Raw genomic sequence first — 14,237 nt, 5'->3', positions numbered from 1 at the left:
CTATACAGTCTCAGATTTGATGAAATATAGCAAGTGGTAACATTTGGACAATTGATAAAGGAAAGCATAAGCTAACTGAACAAACAAACATTGTATCAAAGAACTCTCTCAAATATCCTTACTGCAAAATAAAACATAAATGCCCTAAACTATAGATCAATATTAAAGAGTTCCCTTAAAATTGGCAAATATCCTAACTGATTTGCAAAAAATATTTTGGTACTTTAAAACACTGGAAAAAAATGGGCCTTATCACATGAAAATAAATCTTAACTCTAAATAACCTTCTAAGAAATAAATCTTTTCACATACAATCAAAAGCTGTCCACAATGATGATAAAACCATTGCTAATAGGGTAATTCTCAATCATGTTAGTATATTCTTGCAAAAATGATATGAATCCGGCAGAATTACACCTGTAATCCTAGTGACTAAGGAGGCTGAGGCAAGAGGATTACAAATTTAAGGCCAGCCTTGGCAACTTAATAAGACCCTCTGCAACTAAGCAAGATGCTGCTTCAAAATATAAAAATCAAAAGGACTGGGGATGTAGCTCAATAGTAAAGTACCCCTCGGTTCAATCTCCAGTACAAAAAAATAAGAAATCAGCTCTGCAATCCTCTTCAGTGCTGTGTTGTAAACTGACATTCGCCTACAAGCATGGCAACACACACCTACACACCCATCTCCTGGCTTAATCAGAGACAATAGAAATCTTTAAATATTCCTTTAAGAATATATAAATGTCTTGTTTACCTAAAAAACTAAAAAAATAAATATTTAAAGGGGGGAGGCGTTGGGGTTGTGGCTCAGTAGTAGAGTGCCTGCCTAGCATGCATGAGGCATTGGGTTTGATCCTCAGCACCACATAAAAATAAAATATTGTGTCCACCTAAAAAAACTAAAAAATAAATATTTTTTTAAAAGAATATATAAATGTCTTGTACTTTATTTTCAAATCTTATTGATGTATAAATTTCCTTTACAAGAATGGGACAAAATAAAACACTCAGAATTCTGGGGACACGGGAAAAAATAAAAATTCAAAAAACCTGAACCTGAGGTAAAACAATGTAGGGGGAGGGCATGGGTAGGAATAATTCTTGCAGAAAAGGTATGTTTCATGAACAAATGACTATGAAAACTTACTTAAAAAAAAGCCACTTTGTAATTGCAGTGGGTTCATAACTTGTTTTGTTTTTTCTTTAGTACTGGAGATTGAACCTAGGGGTATACTTTACCTCTGAGCAACATCCCAGCCCTTTTTAAATTTTTAAAAAAAATTTATTTTATTTATTTATTTTTTGAGATAGGGTCTTGCTATGTTAGTTAGGGCCTCACTAAGTTGCTGAGGCTTCCCTCAAACTTGTGATCCTCCTGCCTCAGCCTCCCAAGTCTCCTGGATTAGAGGCGTGCACCACTGCATCCGGCTTCATAACATTTTAATAAGAATTAAATATAACTTTAATTCTCTAACCCAGAGACTCTTAATCTTTGGACTGGATAATTCTTTGTTGTGGGAGGCTGTCTTTTATACTGCCTCCACCTTCTAGATAACAGCAGTGACCATCCACCCCCACGGTTCTAACAACCACAAGTGTCTTCAGACACTGCTCTCTCAACTAGGGGAGAAGGTGAACCCTGTTGAATATCAGCGTTCTAAGCTTTCAGTTACCATCCCTTCCTCAAATTGGCTATATCCTAGTGCTTTTGAAATCACCTGGAGGGTAGAAAACAAATTTTAAAATCCACTTAAAGCAACATTGCTTTAAGTAAGTTTTCCACCCCCAGAAAAAAAATGAGATATTTATTCTGTTTTTGCCTAGGTATGTGAAATAGTAGGATTTACATAAGATGACATCTTAAAAATCTGAAATAGCAAATGAAGTATGTTTTCAACTATTATTTCCTTGTGCATTCATTATGTACCCAACAATTCAAGCAGCCAGAAGTAGTAAAATATATTCATTTTTACATTAGTATGGTAGATAATATCAGATCTTCACATCATTTCTATTTACTGTTTGCAAAGAATAATTAAGCAAGTGCTTAATCCATGCCAACTATTTTGCTAAACACTTGATTCATATGCATTATCTCACAGGAAGAAGAGATAAATCAATTTAATATCACTATCTTAAGTTATAAAATTCATAATATTCAAGGTTTGGTAGCAACCAATCTACCCAGTAAATGTTCAAAGAATTTAAATACTAGTAAAAGACAGTTAGTGGAAATGGAGCATGCTGAGTCATATATACGCATGTCACTGATAAGAAGAAGATGCATTCATCAACTCCAGTGGGGTTGTTGTGACAAATAAGTCACCTCCAGTGATTACTGGAGTTCTTAAATTAATTGAAAGTCCCTAATATACAAGCAATGCAATTTAAAAAATAAGAGTACATTCAACAACCCAAGACCCAAAGATGAATAAGAAAAAGAAAAATGGTCTTATTGCTTAATAATCTATAAAAATGCAAATGTACATCAGAAAATAAGCATTAGACTTTCTTAATTAGTACATTTAGAAATTAAAACGAGCTCCCTTATTTTTATAGCATTTTATTGAGATACATGTCACACAGATTCGCCATTCAAAGGACACACTTAGGTGGTTCCCAGCACACCCACCTTGATATGTAGCCATCACCTCTATTATCTAGCTCCACAACACTTCTGCCATCCAAAGAAACTCTACACCTAGTACCAGGTAGTCTCAATCATCTCCTCCCTTCATTGCCTGGCCACCACTTATCTATTTTCTGTCTCTATGGGTTTGCCTATTCTGGATATTTCATATAAACAGAATCAACATGTGGCCTTTTGTGTCTGGTTTCTTTCACTCAGTATAATGTTCCCTCAGCTCATTTTCAGGGTTACATGTAACTTCATTCTTTTTTGATGGGTGAATGTCCCTTATTTTTTGTAGCAGTTAAGTAAAACATTTCAAGTAATGTGTGTACAAATGTTACCTGAAACATTTTTAGCCATTCCTGGAGGCCTGTAGGTGGTTGGACAGATGTAATCCGACGTCGTTGTTGCCCTTGGCCATTGGCTGCTCTCAGGTCCCCAAAAGTTGTTGGTGTTGCTGAACATGGCACAAGCCCAGTGGTACTACAAAAAAAAAAAAAAAAATATATATATACACACACACACACACACACACACACACACACACAGTAGAAGCAAAGATATATATTTCTTAAAAATAAAGAATGCTTATTTAATAAAAAGGATGATGACCTGGGCATATTTCAAACATCAATCCAATTATTCCTTTTATTTGCTTATTCCCAGAGAACATGAGTACACAAAACCCATTTTGCTATTCTTGGAGTAAGTTTCCTCCCTCCTACATAACCACCTGTTATTATCCCAGCAATGCTAACTGCAACCAAATAACAGAATCTCTATGGCAAAACTGCAAGTCACAGATACATACATACAAATAATGGTAAAATATTTCCTTAGGGCTGTGGATGTAGCTCCAATTTAGAATATGTGCTTAGCATGCATGGGGCCCTGGGTTTAATATCCAGCCACAACCAATCAACCAATCAACCAATCAATCAATCAATCAAATATTTCATTAGAATATATAGGCCCTCTTCTAAGACATAAAGTTTAAATTTTAAATTTTCTTTATAAAAAGGAGTTTGAGACTCTTTTAAAAACTCCAGTATATAAACAGAATATTCAAATGTTTTGGATATCACTAGTCAAACAATTCCTTAAGTTTGCCCAGATGCTTTCATAATTATACTCTTAAGCTGTTGCTATCTAATTCTTAACTCTTATTTATAAAGCTTGGTCTGATAGTTGATAAGAATCAGCCTTGATTAGATGTATAGTTATTCAAATTAAGTGTGAAGAACTTATCTGCATCTAGTATAAAATGAAAGAGGTTAAGACCAAATGACCTGGCTTGAAAACTGTCTAACTCTCCTAAAAACAACTAATAGCAGGAAGAACATAGATATGTTATTGATATATTAAACTTTATTTTTAAATTTCTGTATCCAATTAAATTATTTACTCTAAAGGCAAATATTGAGCATTTCTATTTTAGAGATATTACCAAAAAAAAAAAAAGGAGAAGATGGTTTAGCTTGGTTAACAAAATTACATTTCTAGAATAATCCTTAATTTCTTGAGTTATAATAGTGTTCTAAATCCAAAAATCACATACGTATTGTATCATAATAGTCGAGTGTTAAGCTCTGTTAAATTACTTGTGACACAACTTCCCCAATGTTTTCTTCAATTTTTTGATATGAAATGTATTTGAATGTATTTTACATAAAAATCTTCATTCCTGTAATCTTTGAATCTTTTAACACACATTTAAGTTAATCTCTAATATTCAATAATTGTCTATCCTCTTTTCTTTTAAATTCAAAGGTAAATTCAGTTTTCTCATTCTCCACAATAATAGAATGTGCTTATAACTTAAATTTTCTAAGACAAAAAAAAGAAAAAAAGAAAAATGAGTTTCATTTTATTATCTGTGAAAAATAAAACACCAAATACATACATTAGTAACTGACAAAATCTCCAAAAAAAGACATGGAAATAAACACGAAATATCCCATTGGGGCTAATTCTGCGTTAGTAAATTTTATTTAAGAGTCAGTTGTTTTCTCAATAAAAAAGTGAACAATTAAAGACAAACTTTATGTGTTCTATGATAAAAATTCAACACTTATTTTTGATAAGCTGCCTTGGAAACAACTGAACAATTTAATATCTTTGTCCTAGTTTCAGCCATAGTAATAGAAGACTAAAATAATATGGCTTACTGGACTCTATACATTTATAAAAGACCATTTACAATTAGCTCAACATTCAACTTAACTTTCTCATCTAAGAAATACTTTATTAAGGTTAGAAGCAAAATGAAGTGAATAGTTTTGCTTGTCTCTCTATCCCTCCACACCCTCTGGTGGAAGTGCCAAAATAGTAAAATTGTCAAAAGGCAAGGAGTAAAGAGGGGGACAGTCAACATGAGAAAAATCACACAGATATGCAGCTCCAAAATAACTAAGAGATAGTTTTATTTTTAGCCTTTGCATCATCTCTCCTGTATTTTATATGTATAATTATTCTAATTATTATGATTTTGAAATTTCATAAAAAAAGCATTTGAAAGAAATATTTTCTATAACTGAATGAAATAAGAATGAATTGTTTCTGTAAAGATTCAGAGACGGTGGGAGGGGGGAGAAAGAGAGAAAATCTGTAATAATGTTCAATTTTTAAAAAGCCTTATATCTGGGCAATGTTTTTTTTTTTTTTTTACCTTACAGAACAAAAATAATTCTAAGTCAAAATACTTTGAGAAAAAGAAGGAACTGTATTATAACTAAGGAGTTCTTAGGGTTCTTATTGCTATCTCAGGATCAGTTATTTGAAGAGACAATTATACCAAAAAAAAAAAAAAAAGTTCTTAAGATACTTTTGTCATTTAAATTTGAAAATACAGCATTCCAAGTAACGCCCAAAGCCATTTTTAATTGGCTGGGTAATAGATATTGTACTTAAGTTGGCCTAATTAGCGTGAGAGTGGTAAAAGTTTTATACTGATGCAAAATCCAAAAATGATGGACTGAAGCAGGAAACAAGACTACAATTGTATTTAGTTGTTATGGAAACTATCCTACTGGTGTAGAAATGTATGTGTTAAGACATAAGACCTACCAAGCTAATAAAAGGGAATTTCTAACACATTAATTTCATGAAATAAGATTTAGTTAGTAACTGGGGTGTTTATTTCACTGCTAATAAATTTATCTCCAATTTTGTGAATATAAATATCCATCTTAGAACAGTTGTTGCTATAGTAACAAGATACATTTGCTCATGTTCATATTTTATGATTTACATTTTAGAATTCCTTCAAAATTGTGATTTTAAAATTTTGTTCACAAGAGAACCTCTGCTCATCTTACTTTAATGTATTAATAACAGAATATAAATTACAGTGGTAGTTGTTCCTCCCCCTATTTAAAATGATATATTTCCCAATTTTCAGTAATTTTGAAGTATGTTAAAGAGTCAGTAGTACTGTTAACATTATTATTCTATGGAAATAAACTGAAAGAGATACTTTCAGAATTATCAGCTTTAAAAGATATGAGAACCACAAGAGAATAAATTATTATATTTAATATTACCTTGTATATTCTGAGACTTTGCATGGTTTCTTTCCCAAAGAAAAGGAGCGGACCTCGGAACCATGGTCCAACTTTCTTTTCATCTATAAGGTAAAACAAGATATATTTTTTTAAAAAATCACCAGTCAAGCTATCAAATCTTGAGTTAGCACTGTTAATATAAAAAAAATTCTTTAAAATTTCATATGTCTACAATGGAAATTAGGTAGTCAATTAATTCAAAAATAAGTATTTCTTGGTTTCCTCTATTTGTTCTACTTTGTTTTATGCTTACAAACTGCAAAGATATACCCCCCCAATGCTCTTATGTTCTAGATAACAGCGTATGGTGATTTAAAAATTGACATTCATCATACATATTCTTCAAGAGTAATACCTTTCATGTTTTTCAGTTTAACAACCGATATAAGGAGAAAAATCTCATGATAATCCATACAGAAAAGAACCACATTTAACATGCTTTCCTCATTGATCTTCATTTTTCCTTAAAAAATTAAGAAATAACAAAATTCAAAATTTCAAAACCAGAAATGAGAATGGAAACTGAATTTTAAACACCCATATCATTATAAAAGGGTAAAGAAAGCACTGAAAATAAAATAATCTTAAATACAAATCATACTAAAGCATAAAGTAATTTATATGGGCAATAAGATCAGTAAAAATGGTAAATCCATAATCAGAGAAATCTGGAGATGGTACAATGCAGCTGAAGAAAAAAGTCATCAATTGCTATATATACAAAGTATAGCTCTACTGACAATCCGGACAAATATGTTAACTTGAAACAACAACAAAAAGATTTGAGGAAAATGAATCACGCTTTTTATAAGATACATCCAACATTTATATTTTTAAGGTGTTTCATTATGCCATGAAACACTATAAATATACTCAGGATTGTATTTTGTCATATCAATATTGAAATATTTTTATATTTCACTATCAGTCAACTGGGGTCATATGAACATATGTTTATTTTTAAACTAGAAAATAACATCTAATAAGAGTCAACTTTTCTCTAATTTGACAACTTCTTTCAGATTTGCATCCACTCATTTATTAACTGTATTACTACAAGTTGGGGGGAACACCTAGAGTGACGTGTAGCTATCCTAATTTTGATAGTAGGGTGAAAACCCTTATTTTGCAGTAGTCTTAGTTTCCTACCTATTGCCTCATAGGAACACCATAACTCAGCATGATACAGTGTAAATACTAAAGAGAACCAAAGAGACTCTAAAAATCTTTTGAACCACACTGGATAATAAAGACTTCGTTTTTATCATTATGAAGACGTCTTCTAATCAATACAGGATGATTTTATGATACTAGGAGTAAGAGATAGGGGTACAACCAGCTTATCCACAATTTATACCTTAGTTCATGAAATACATATTGGAAAAAAATAGTCTGGTTTCTTCCCTTCAGAAGTTTCTTACTCATTACATTGTTTTAAAGGGATTTCTCTCAAAATCCATTATTTTCTTTTCCTAAATAATTGCATTAAAAAGCAAATGACTATATAAATATAATATAAAAAGCTATAATATATAAGTAGCCACGTGCTTCCATGTATATAATTTATAGAAATATACATACACATTCACAAATGAATCTATCCGGAAGGTTAGTCAGTACAGATTACCTTAAAATCAAGTTTTTTGATAACTTTCACAGATTATCTTCATAAATACTATGAGAAACTCTGATATTCATTCTAATTAACTTTGTAATACTGGTTTCAGAACTTCCCAGGATATCTTGTAAATACATTGGTGCAAATGCCATTTGCCACTAAAAGCAAACTTTATTTCCATCTTAGAAATCCTTCAAAGAATAAAAATGTACAAAAAATATGTATGAAGGAAACCTCTGAAAAAGAATTTTATTTTTATTTTATAAAATAAAGCACCTTCTCAATGACCATAAAAGTCTTTTAAATACTGTACTGTTTACAAAAAATACTGACTTTAGAATCAAAAATTAATTCTGCAAATTTTTTGAGGGGAACAGAAAGTAAATATGACCTCTCTAAATATAAATACCAAATATTCTAATGATTCTACACACTAAGAATCACCTAATAAAAAGATAAAAATATGTATATAATGTATAGAGAAAAATTTAAGGCAAAAGGTTCACTAAAAACCAACTAAGGATAGAGTATTTCCAGGTCAGCATTAAACGGTGCCACATTTCTAAAGTCTGAATGTATTTTTAGTGAAAAATTTTCAGACTCAAATATACATTTTATTTTAAATATAAAGCTTCTCTCAGCTCACGCTGTCTTTCCATTATTCGCTTACATTCATGAAATAAAACAGAACACCAGACATCCAACCACCCACCAAAATTAGAGGATACTGCAGCCATCTCTGATGATACAGATTTTCCTTCTCAGGCAGGCACACACACACACAATCACACAGCACAGGAAGAAAACAGATTACTTACTTTGTAAAAAATCATTTTTAATGTGCCGTAGAAACCCATATTTTCTGTATTTTTTCCCTTCAGTGATTCTGTGCCCCCGTGTGTCCGGCTGCTTGGCAGTCTCTGACAATATAAACCTTTTTCAGGTAGGTATGTCACAGATTCTAATGTGGACATGCTCAGGCACGTCAGAAAAGGAAGATTAGGGAGCAGAACCGGCAACAAAACTCCACAGTAAAGGCAAATGCAGCTCAGTATCAAACCGCTTCTCGGGACACACATACATACATGCAGCTTGACTGAGAAGAACTCGAGGGAATAATGAGAGAGAACGGAGAAGATTATTGGAGGAGACTATGCCCTGTCAAAGCCTTGACTGAACAGATTCCTCCCTCAGCAGCAGAGGGATCAGATTACATCTTCCCTTGAACACAGAATGGTGCAGTCCAGGATTCAGCAATGCAGACTGCACATCAATTATATGGTGATCCGCTCCAGGGAACCCGTAAGCACACAACGCACGGAACAGAGGGAGGATGTGGGCAGCACAGAGACCGCCCCCACATGACAGCCCCCTCACCCCTTTCAAACTTCCAGGAGATTATTTTTTTGTATTTTGTGAAAACTGCATTTTTGAAGAGTTTTAAATAACAAGCAACATTTCCATAAATAAGTCCTTCCAGAAACATTTTGAAAATGAAATATATTTTCATACAGCTCCCCCCACCACCCCTGCCCCAGCAGTGGCAAGGCAGGCTATTTTCATTAACTGTCATTCTACTGTAGTTCTGGCATAGACTGATAAGATTTTTCGAAGAGCTTGGATGGGTACAAAATGGGCAATTCCAAAGGGAAAAATTAAATATCCTTTGGGGAAACTGACAATAAGGTAAATCAGTTTGGTGCATATAGCATTTGCAGAATTATGTAATATAAGTTCTACTTCAAGTTGCATGTCTCTTCTATTAAGATTTCCTGAAAATATTCCCTAGGTTTTTCCATTTCATTCTGTTAAATAGAATTTTCAAGAAAACTACCACACATGTTACCAGCTCTCGGCACTAATCATGAGAATATCTTTTTAAGACAAACAAATCAAATGTAAAGTTTGTCTGAAGGGCTACTTTCTTCAAAGGGAGCAAAAGCTGTGCTCATTGGAGAGGCTCACACTAATTTAATCTTGAGCAAAGAGGAGACACTGGACTTCTACTTCTAAAATTATTTGGACTCTGTGAGTTGCTTATCATTAAAAAGGCATTTTACATAATAATAAATGTACCAAAGATTGCCTGAAGGCAACATTTTTCTTAGAATGACTACTACAATCTAGATATTTCATCTTGCAACTTGCTACACAACTAGCTTCAGAGGCAATTACAAGATTTTTTTTTGGACTAGAAAGGCCCATTATTAAGGGTCTAGTTAATTAACTCTTACCCTTCCCATTAGTGTTCTTCATTACAAGTAACCTATGTGTCTATAGTTATTTAAAGTACTTAGAAAGTTTCTTCAGAAAAAAGGAATAAACTATATGGATTTTAATAAATTTTAATACTCTGCTATGATAGGAAATTACTTTCCTTATTAAAATGATTCCAAATATTGCATAAAATAGAATCATGATTTAAAAACTAAATGTTTATGCTTCTATTACTAAAACATTATAAAGAATATAAAACTTATGAAGATGCACATTTTAGATCTTCTCCTGGAAATTATATCCTACTGTCTATTATTTTTTAAAAAAAACTCCACCTGGCTCTTAAATTGATTCTTCCCCTCAGAAACAATATGTACACATACTCAGAAGTTAGTTTTCTAAATAACCAATTAGCCCACTTCACAGGGAAATTATTTTTTAATTGAAATCTCTTTCTCTAAAAAAACAAATCTAATTATTAATAAGAGACTCATAAACCCTTTTTATTAGAGACTTTAGAACATTCATGATTTGGGAAAGGAAAAAAAGAAGAACAATAATGATTTTCTTCCCTGTCCAGGGCTATGTGAAGAAAAGTATACAATGAATATGGTGAAATTTCCTCTAGAATTTGTCCATGGTAACTTGTCATAAGACTACAAAGTAAATACTTTGACTCAAATGAAATCATGTTCTATCTCTAGTTGAACTAATCATTTCAAAGTCTACCAAGATAAAAACTGAGACCAACTTTAAGAAAGTAAGGAAGATCCTCTCAAAACCTTGGATGATGTTTAAAAAGAAAATCTCTCTTGATTTTGTATCTTCAAAGGAATGTTCTCATGGTTACATGGCTTCTACTTATGTCTATGAAGACACAGGAAAACCTCCACAAAAGTTTGCTTATATGTAGGTATGCATATACATATTTTGTTTTTGAATAGGTAAAATATTTACATGGGTCAAAATTTAAAATGATATATACAAAAAAAACCTACACATTAAGAAGTTTTTTATATCCTCCATTTACCAAGGTTCCGACTTGAAAATGATTTTTATTAATATGTTTACCGTTTAAGTGAGAAATGTATATGCTTTTAACTACTAAGAAACATTATTTTCCCACATATTTAAACAATTCCCCCTTGTATCTTGTTTACAATTTTAATTTAAATGTGAACAAAGAATTTGCCAAACAAAGCTGGTCAACTAAGCTTCTACCTGGACTTAAAAGTAGTAGAATTAAATAATTATTTTTAACATTTTCTATAGTACTGTCAATGAAAAATATTACTGCCATCAAAATCTTACATGAAAATGCAAATAAAATCATTCTCAACTTCCTATTTCTGGTAGCCTTGGCTAAAATATAGATGTTTAAAACTTATTCAAAATTTTCAGTAATATGATATTTTAAAAAACCCTTTGTGTGTTGCTATCTATGTCTATATTACCCTGTGGTAAACAGGAATATTTTACCCTTACATCAGCCTATATATTACATAAATATTTTTTTAAAAAAGTATTTTATACCTTATGCTAAAACATTATGTAAGTTCACTAAGAAAATACTTAAGCGTGTCAAAGTATTAAATATATTTCATTACAATAAATTAAATTTTCACATAATTTCAGCTAGGTAATAATTTTTTCCAGTCTATAAAAAATTATTTCTTGTGTTGACTGACAGCCTGTAAGCATTATTGAAAATCCATTAGTAAGGGGAATGACCAATGACAAGGTCCTAGAATACAGTCCATCTGCCAACTCAGACCCAATGTTCATCTAATCACAATTCCATTAAGGTAGGTGAATAAAAATGGATGGTAGCAGTAACCTGAGAGAAAAAATAGTGCTAAGATATAATAAGGTACTGCCCCAGAATATAAGCCTATAGGGTATTGAAAAGACAGTAGAGTGAACAATGAACCCATGAGTTAGTACAAGAGAAATGGCTCTTTCTGAGAAATTATTGGGATAGCTAAGTTTGTTAGAAGGCAAGTTGTGATGAAGAACAGAAACAAAAAACAATCTACACATAAACAGAAAAATAGTCCTCATCGAATCATGCGACTTTAGAAGTATGCATACACAGTGTTGATACAAAGGAAGTAATTAAGAGTACTTTCTTTCTCCTTGATCTCAGAGTTTATTATTTTCATCATTACATACATAGCTTTATTATTGCACTTGTCATGGCTCAGTCATTATTTTTAGATATCTGTCTCTCCTAAAATACTCCTTGAAGGTTCACAGCTTACTCAACATTACTTGTATGGCATTCAGAAAAATGATGTATAACAAAGAGTTTTTAATAACTGGCTATATAAGCAAATAAGAGCAACCACAGCATTATTTAGTAAGTATAATATAAATTAACAAATACATATTTTAAGGTACAAAATATTAAAATCATTAGTATTAAAATGTTTACCAATTGTTATTATAATTAGTTGCTGATATTATGAATACTATTGGTTTTCATTACCTTGATAACATTTCAAATACATTTCCATTTTATAATAAAGAAAATGTGTTTATACTCCTATGTCAATGATTTTATAATCATCATCATGACAATACTCTTTACTCTAGAAAGGAATAGGAAACCACCTACCACAGTTAGCTGTCTTGCCCTGAGCACAGAATTTAGATCAGAGACAGTTCAAAATTTCAACATCAAAGAAAGGAATGTCAAGCATGTTGAGGCTGAAACAAACTTTGTGAAACTCCTCTAACTCACTGTCATTAACTTTGTAGAATTTAAGGTCTTATTAAAAGGCTCATAACTAAAATTGGCAAGTTAATAAATCTGTTCTATACAGGCATTATTAATTAAAATAGTACACATGCCCAGCATCTACATTTTCAACAATGTAAGTAGGCAACAACATTGATCAGTATTTCCTACATTTATTCATTCATTAAGATTTAGTGAGCCCCTACTATGTGTCAGGTACAGGATAGTATATAATTTGAGACACTTTTTATTCCTCTATTAAATTTATAGTCAATTTAAGACACAGAATAGGGTAATGTATACACATATCTGACTCTCCAAACTCCAAATGAAATTTGTTCTAAAAAATATTAAAAATATAAAATGAAAATAATGAGCCATATCTAGTTTGATATTATGACCTAGGTAAACAAGTGTTATAATACCAATACATAAGAAAACAAATCCCAAACACGAATAGTACAATATATGATTTAGCTTTGCTTAAAATAAATTTTCTTGGGGGGGGTGGATATTTATAATAATATAAAAAATCCTAACCTCAGTGAATCAAAGTATGAATCAAAATATCATAGCTCAGGGTTTTTTTAAATTTTAAGGTAAGTATAATTGTAGGAATAACTATTTTTTTCTTGAATTTTAACCTAAAACCCTCTTTACAAAGATGTGGCCCCCTGATGATTTGACACAAATTCAATAACAATGTTATTCAAAGAGTAAAACATATGCACCAATGTATTTACAAATATATAAACATACACACAGAATTTGCACACAATAATGCAAGTTAAGAGTTCTATTTACTATAGCCATAGAAGAAAATAATAAAAATGTGAGTTTTTTTATTTGTTTTATTAAAATTTATATTTCTATAGAGCTGTTAACATTCTTTACATTACTTTTTTACAGGGAACCATCAGCAGTACAATAATTTGACAAAAAAGTGTGCAAGTTACCCAAGTTACCCTGATTTATCTAGAAAGCATTTAATCTTTATATCCCATGCTTCACATCCAAAATAAACTGTAAGTCTTGAATTTGTCTGCAAAAGTTTCCTCTAAAATTTTTTTGTAAATTTTTTATGGTAATACTTTTAGTAAACTAAGGAAAATATCATGGATAAACATTTTTAAAAGCTTTTTAAAAACAGAAAATAACAAATATCACTCAGGAAAGAATTAACATGCATAGAGCAAGAAATCAACTTTCCTTCAATGTAAGGTCTAGAGTCTCACTCATTCTTCTACTTTACTCAATTCTATATTTACTGAGGTTGTCTGTAATGTTCAAATATATCTTTCTGACTTGAGAAAAAATTTTCATGGGCCGGTAAATTTATACTGTATTAATTTCAAGGGCTTTTTTAAATTCTGGAATTAATTTAGTAGCTGATAGCCATGACAAAAGTTTTGAAAAAAGAACAAAAGGTTAGGGCTGGGGTTGTGGCTCAGTGGTAGAGAGCTT

General features: G+C 31.4%; 1 protein-coding gene across 9 annotated transcripts in view; it reads right to left on the bottom strand.

Moving 5' to 3' along the window:
* Positions 1 to 14,237, bottom strand: part of Fbxw7 (F-box and WD repeat domain containing 7) — a 191,219-nt gene that overhangs the window by 22,067 nt on the left and 154,915 nt on the right. For 8 of the 9 annotated variants that reach the window (XM_040293186.2, XM_078022032.1, XM_078022030.1 and 5 more), the window contains 2 exons: positions 6,178 to 6,260; positions 2,977 to 3,118 (listed from right to left, as the gene is read on the bottom strand). In XM_040293186.2, the coding sequence (XP_040149120.1) occupies positions 2,977 to 3,118; positions 6,178 to 6,260 (225 nt within the window). Of the gene's footprint in view, positions 1 to 2,976; positions 3,119 to 6,177; positions 6,261 to 8,634; positions 9,071 to 14,237 lie in introns of those variants that run through there. The other variant, XM_005337602.5, reaches the window with a different exon arrangement.

The sequence above is a fragment of the Ictidomys tridecemlineatus genome, chromosome 9, assembly GCF_052094955.1.
Source record: "Ictidomys tridecemlineatus isolate mIctTri1 chromosome 9, mIctTri1.hap1, whole genome shotgun sequence".
NCBI lineage: Eukaryota > Metazoa > Chordata > Mammalia > Rodentia > Sciuridae > Ictidomys > Ictidomys tridecemlineatus.
The sequence above is the reverse complement of the archived record's forward strand: the minus strand, read 5'-3'. Positions and strand labels throughout refer to the sequence as shown.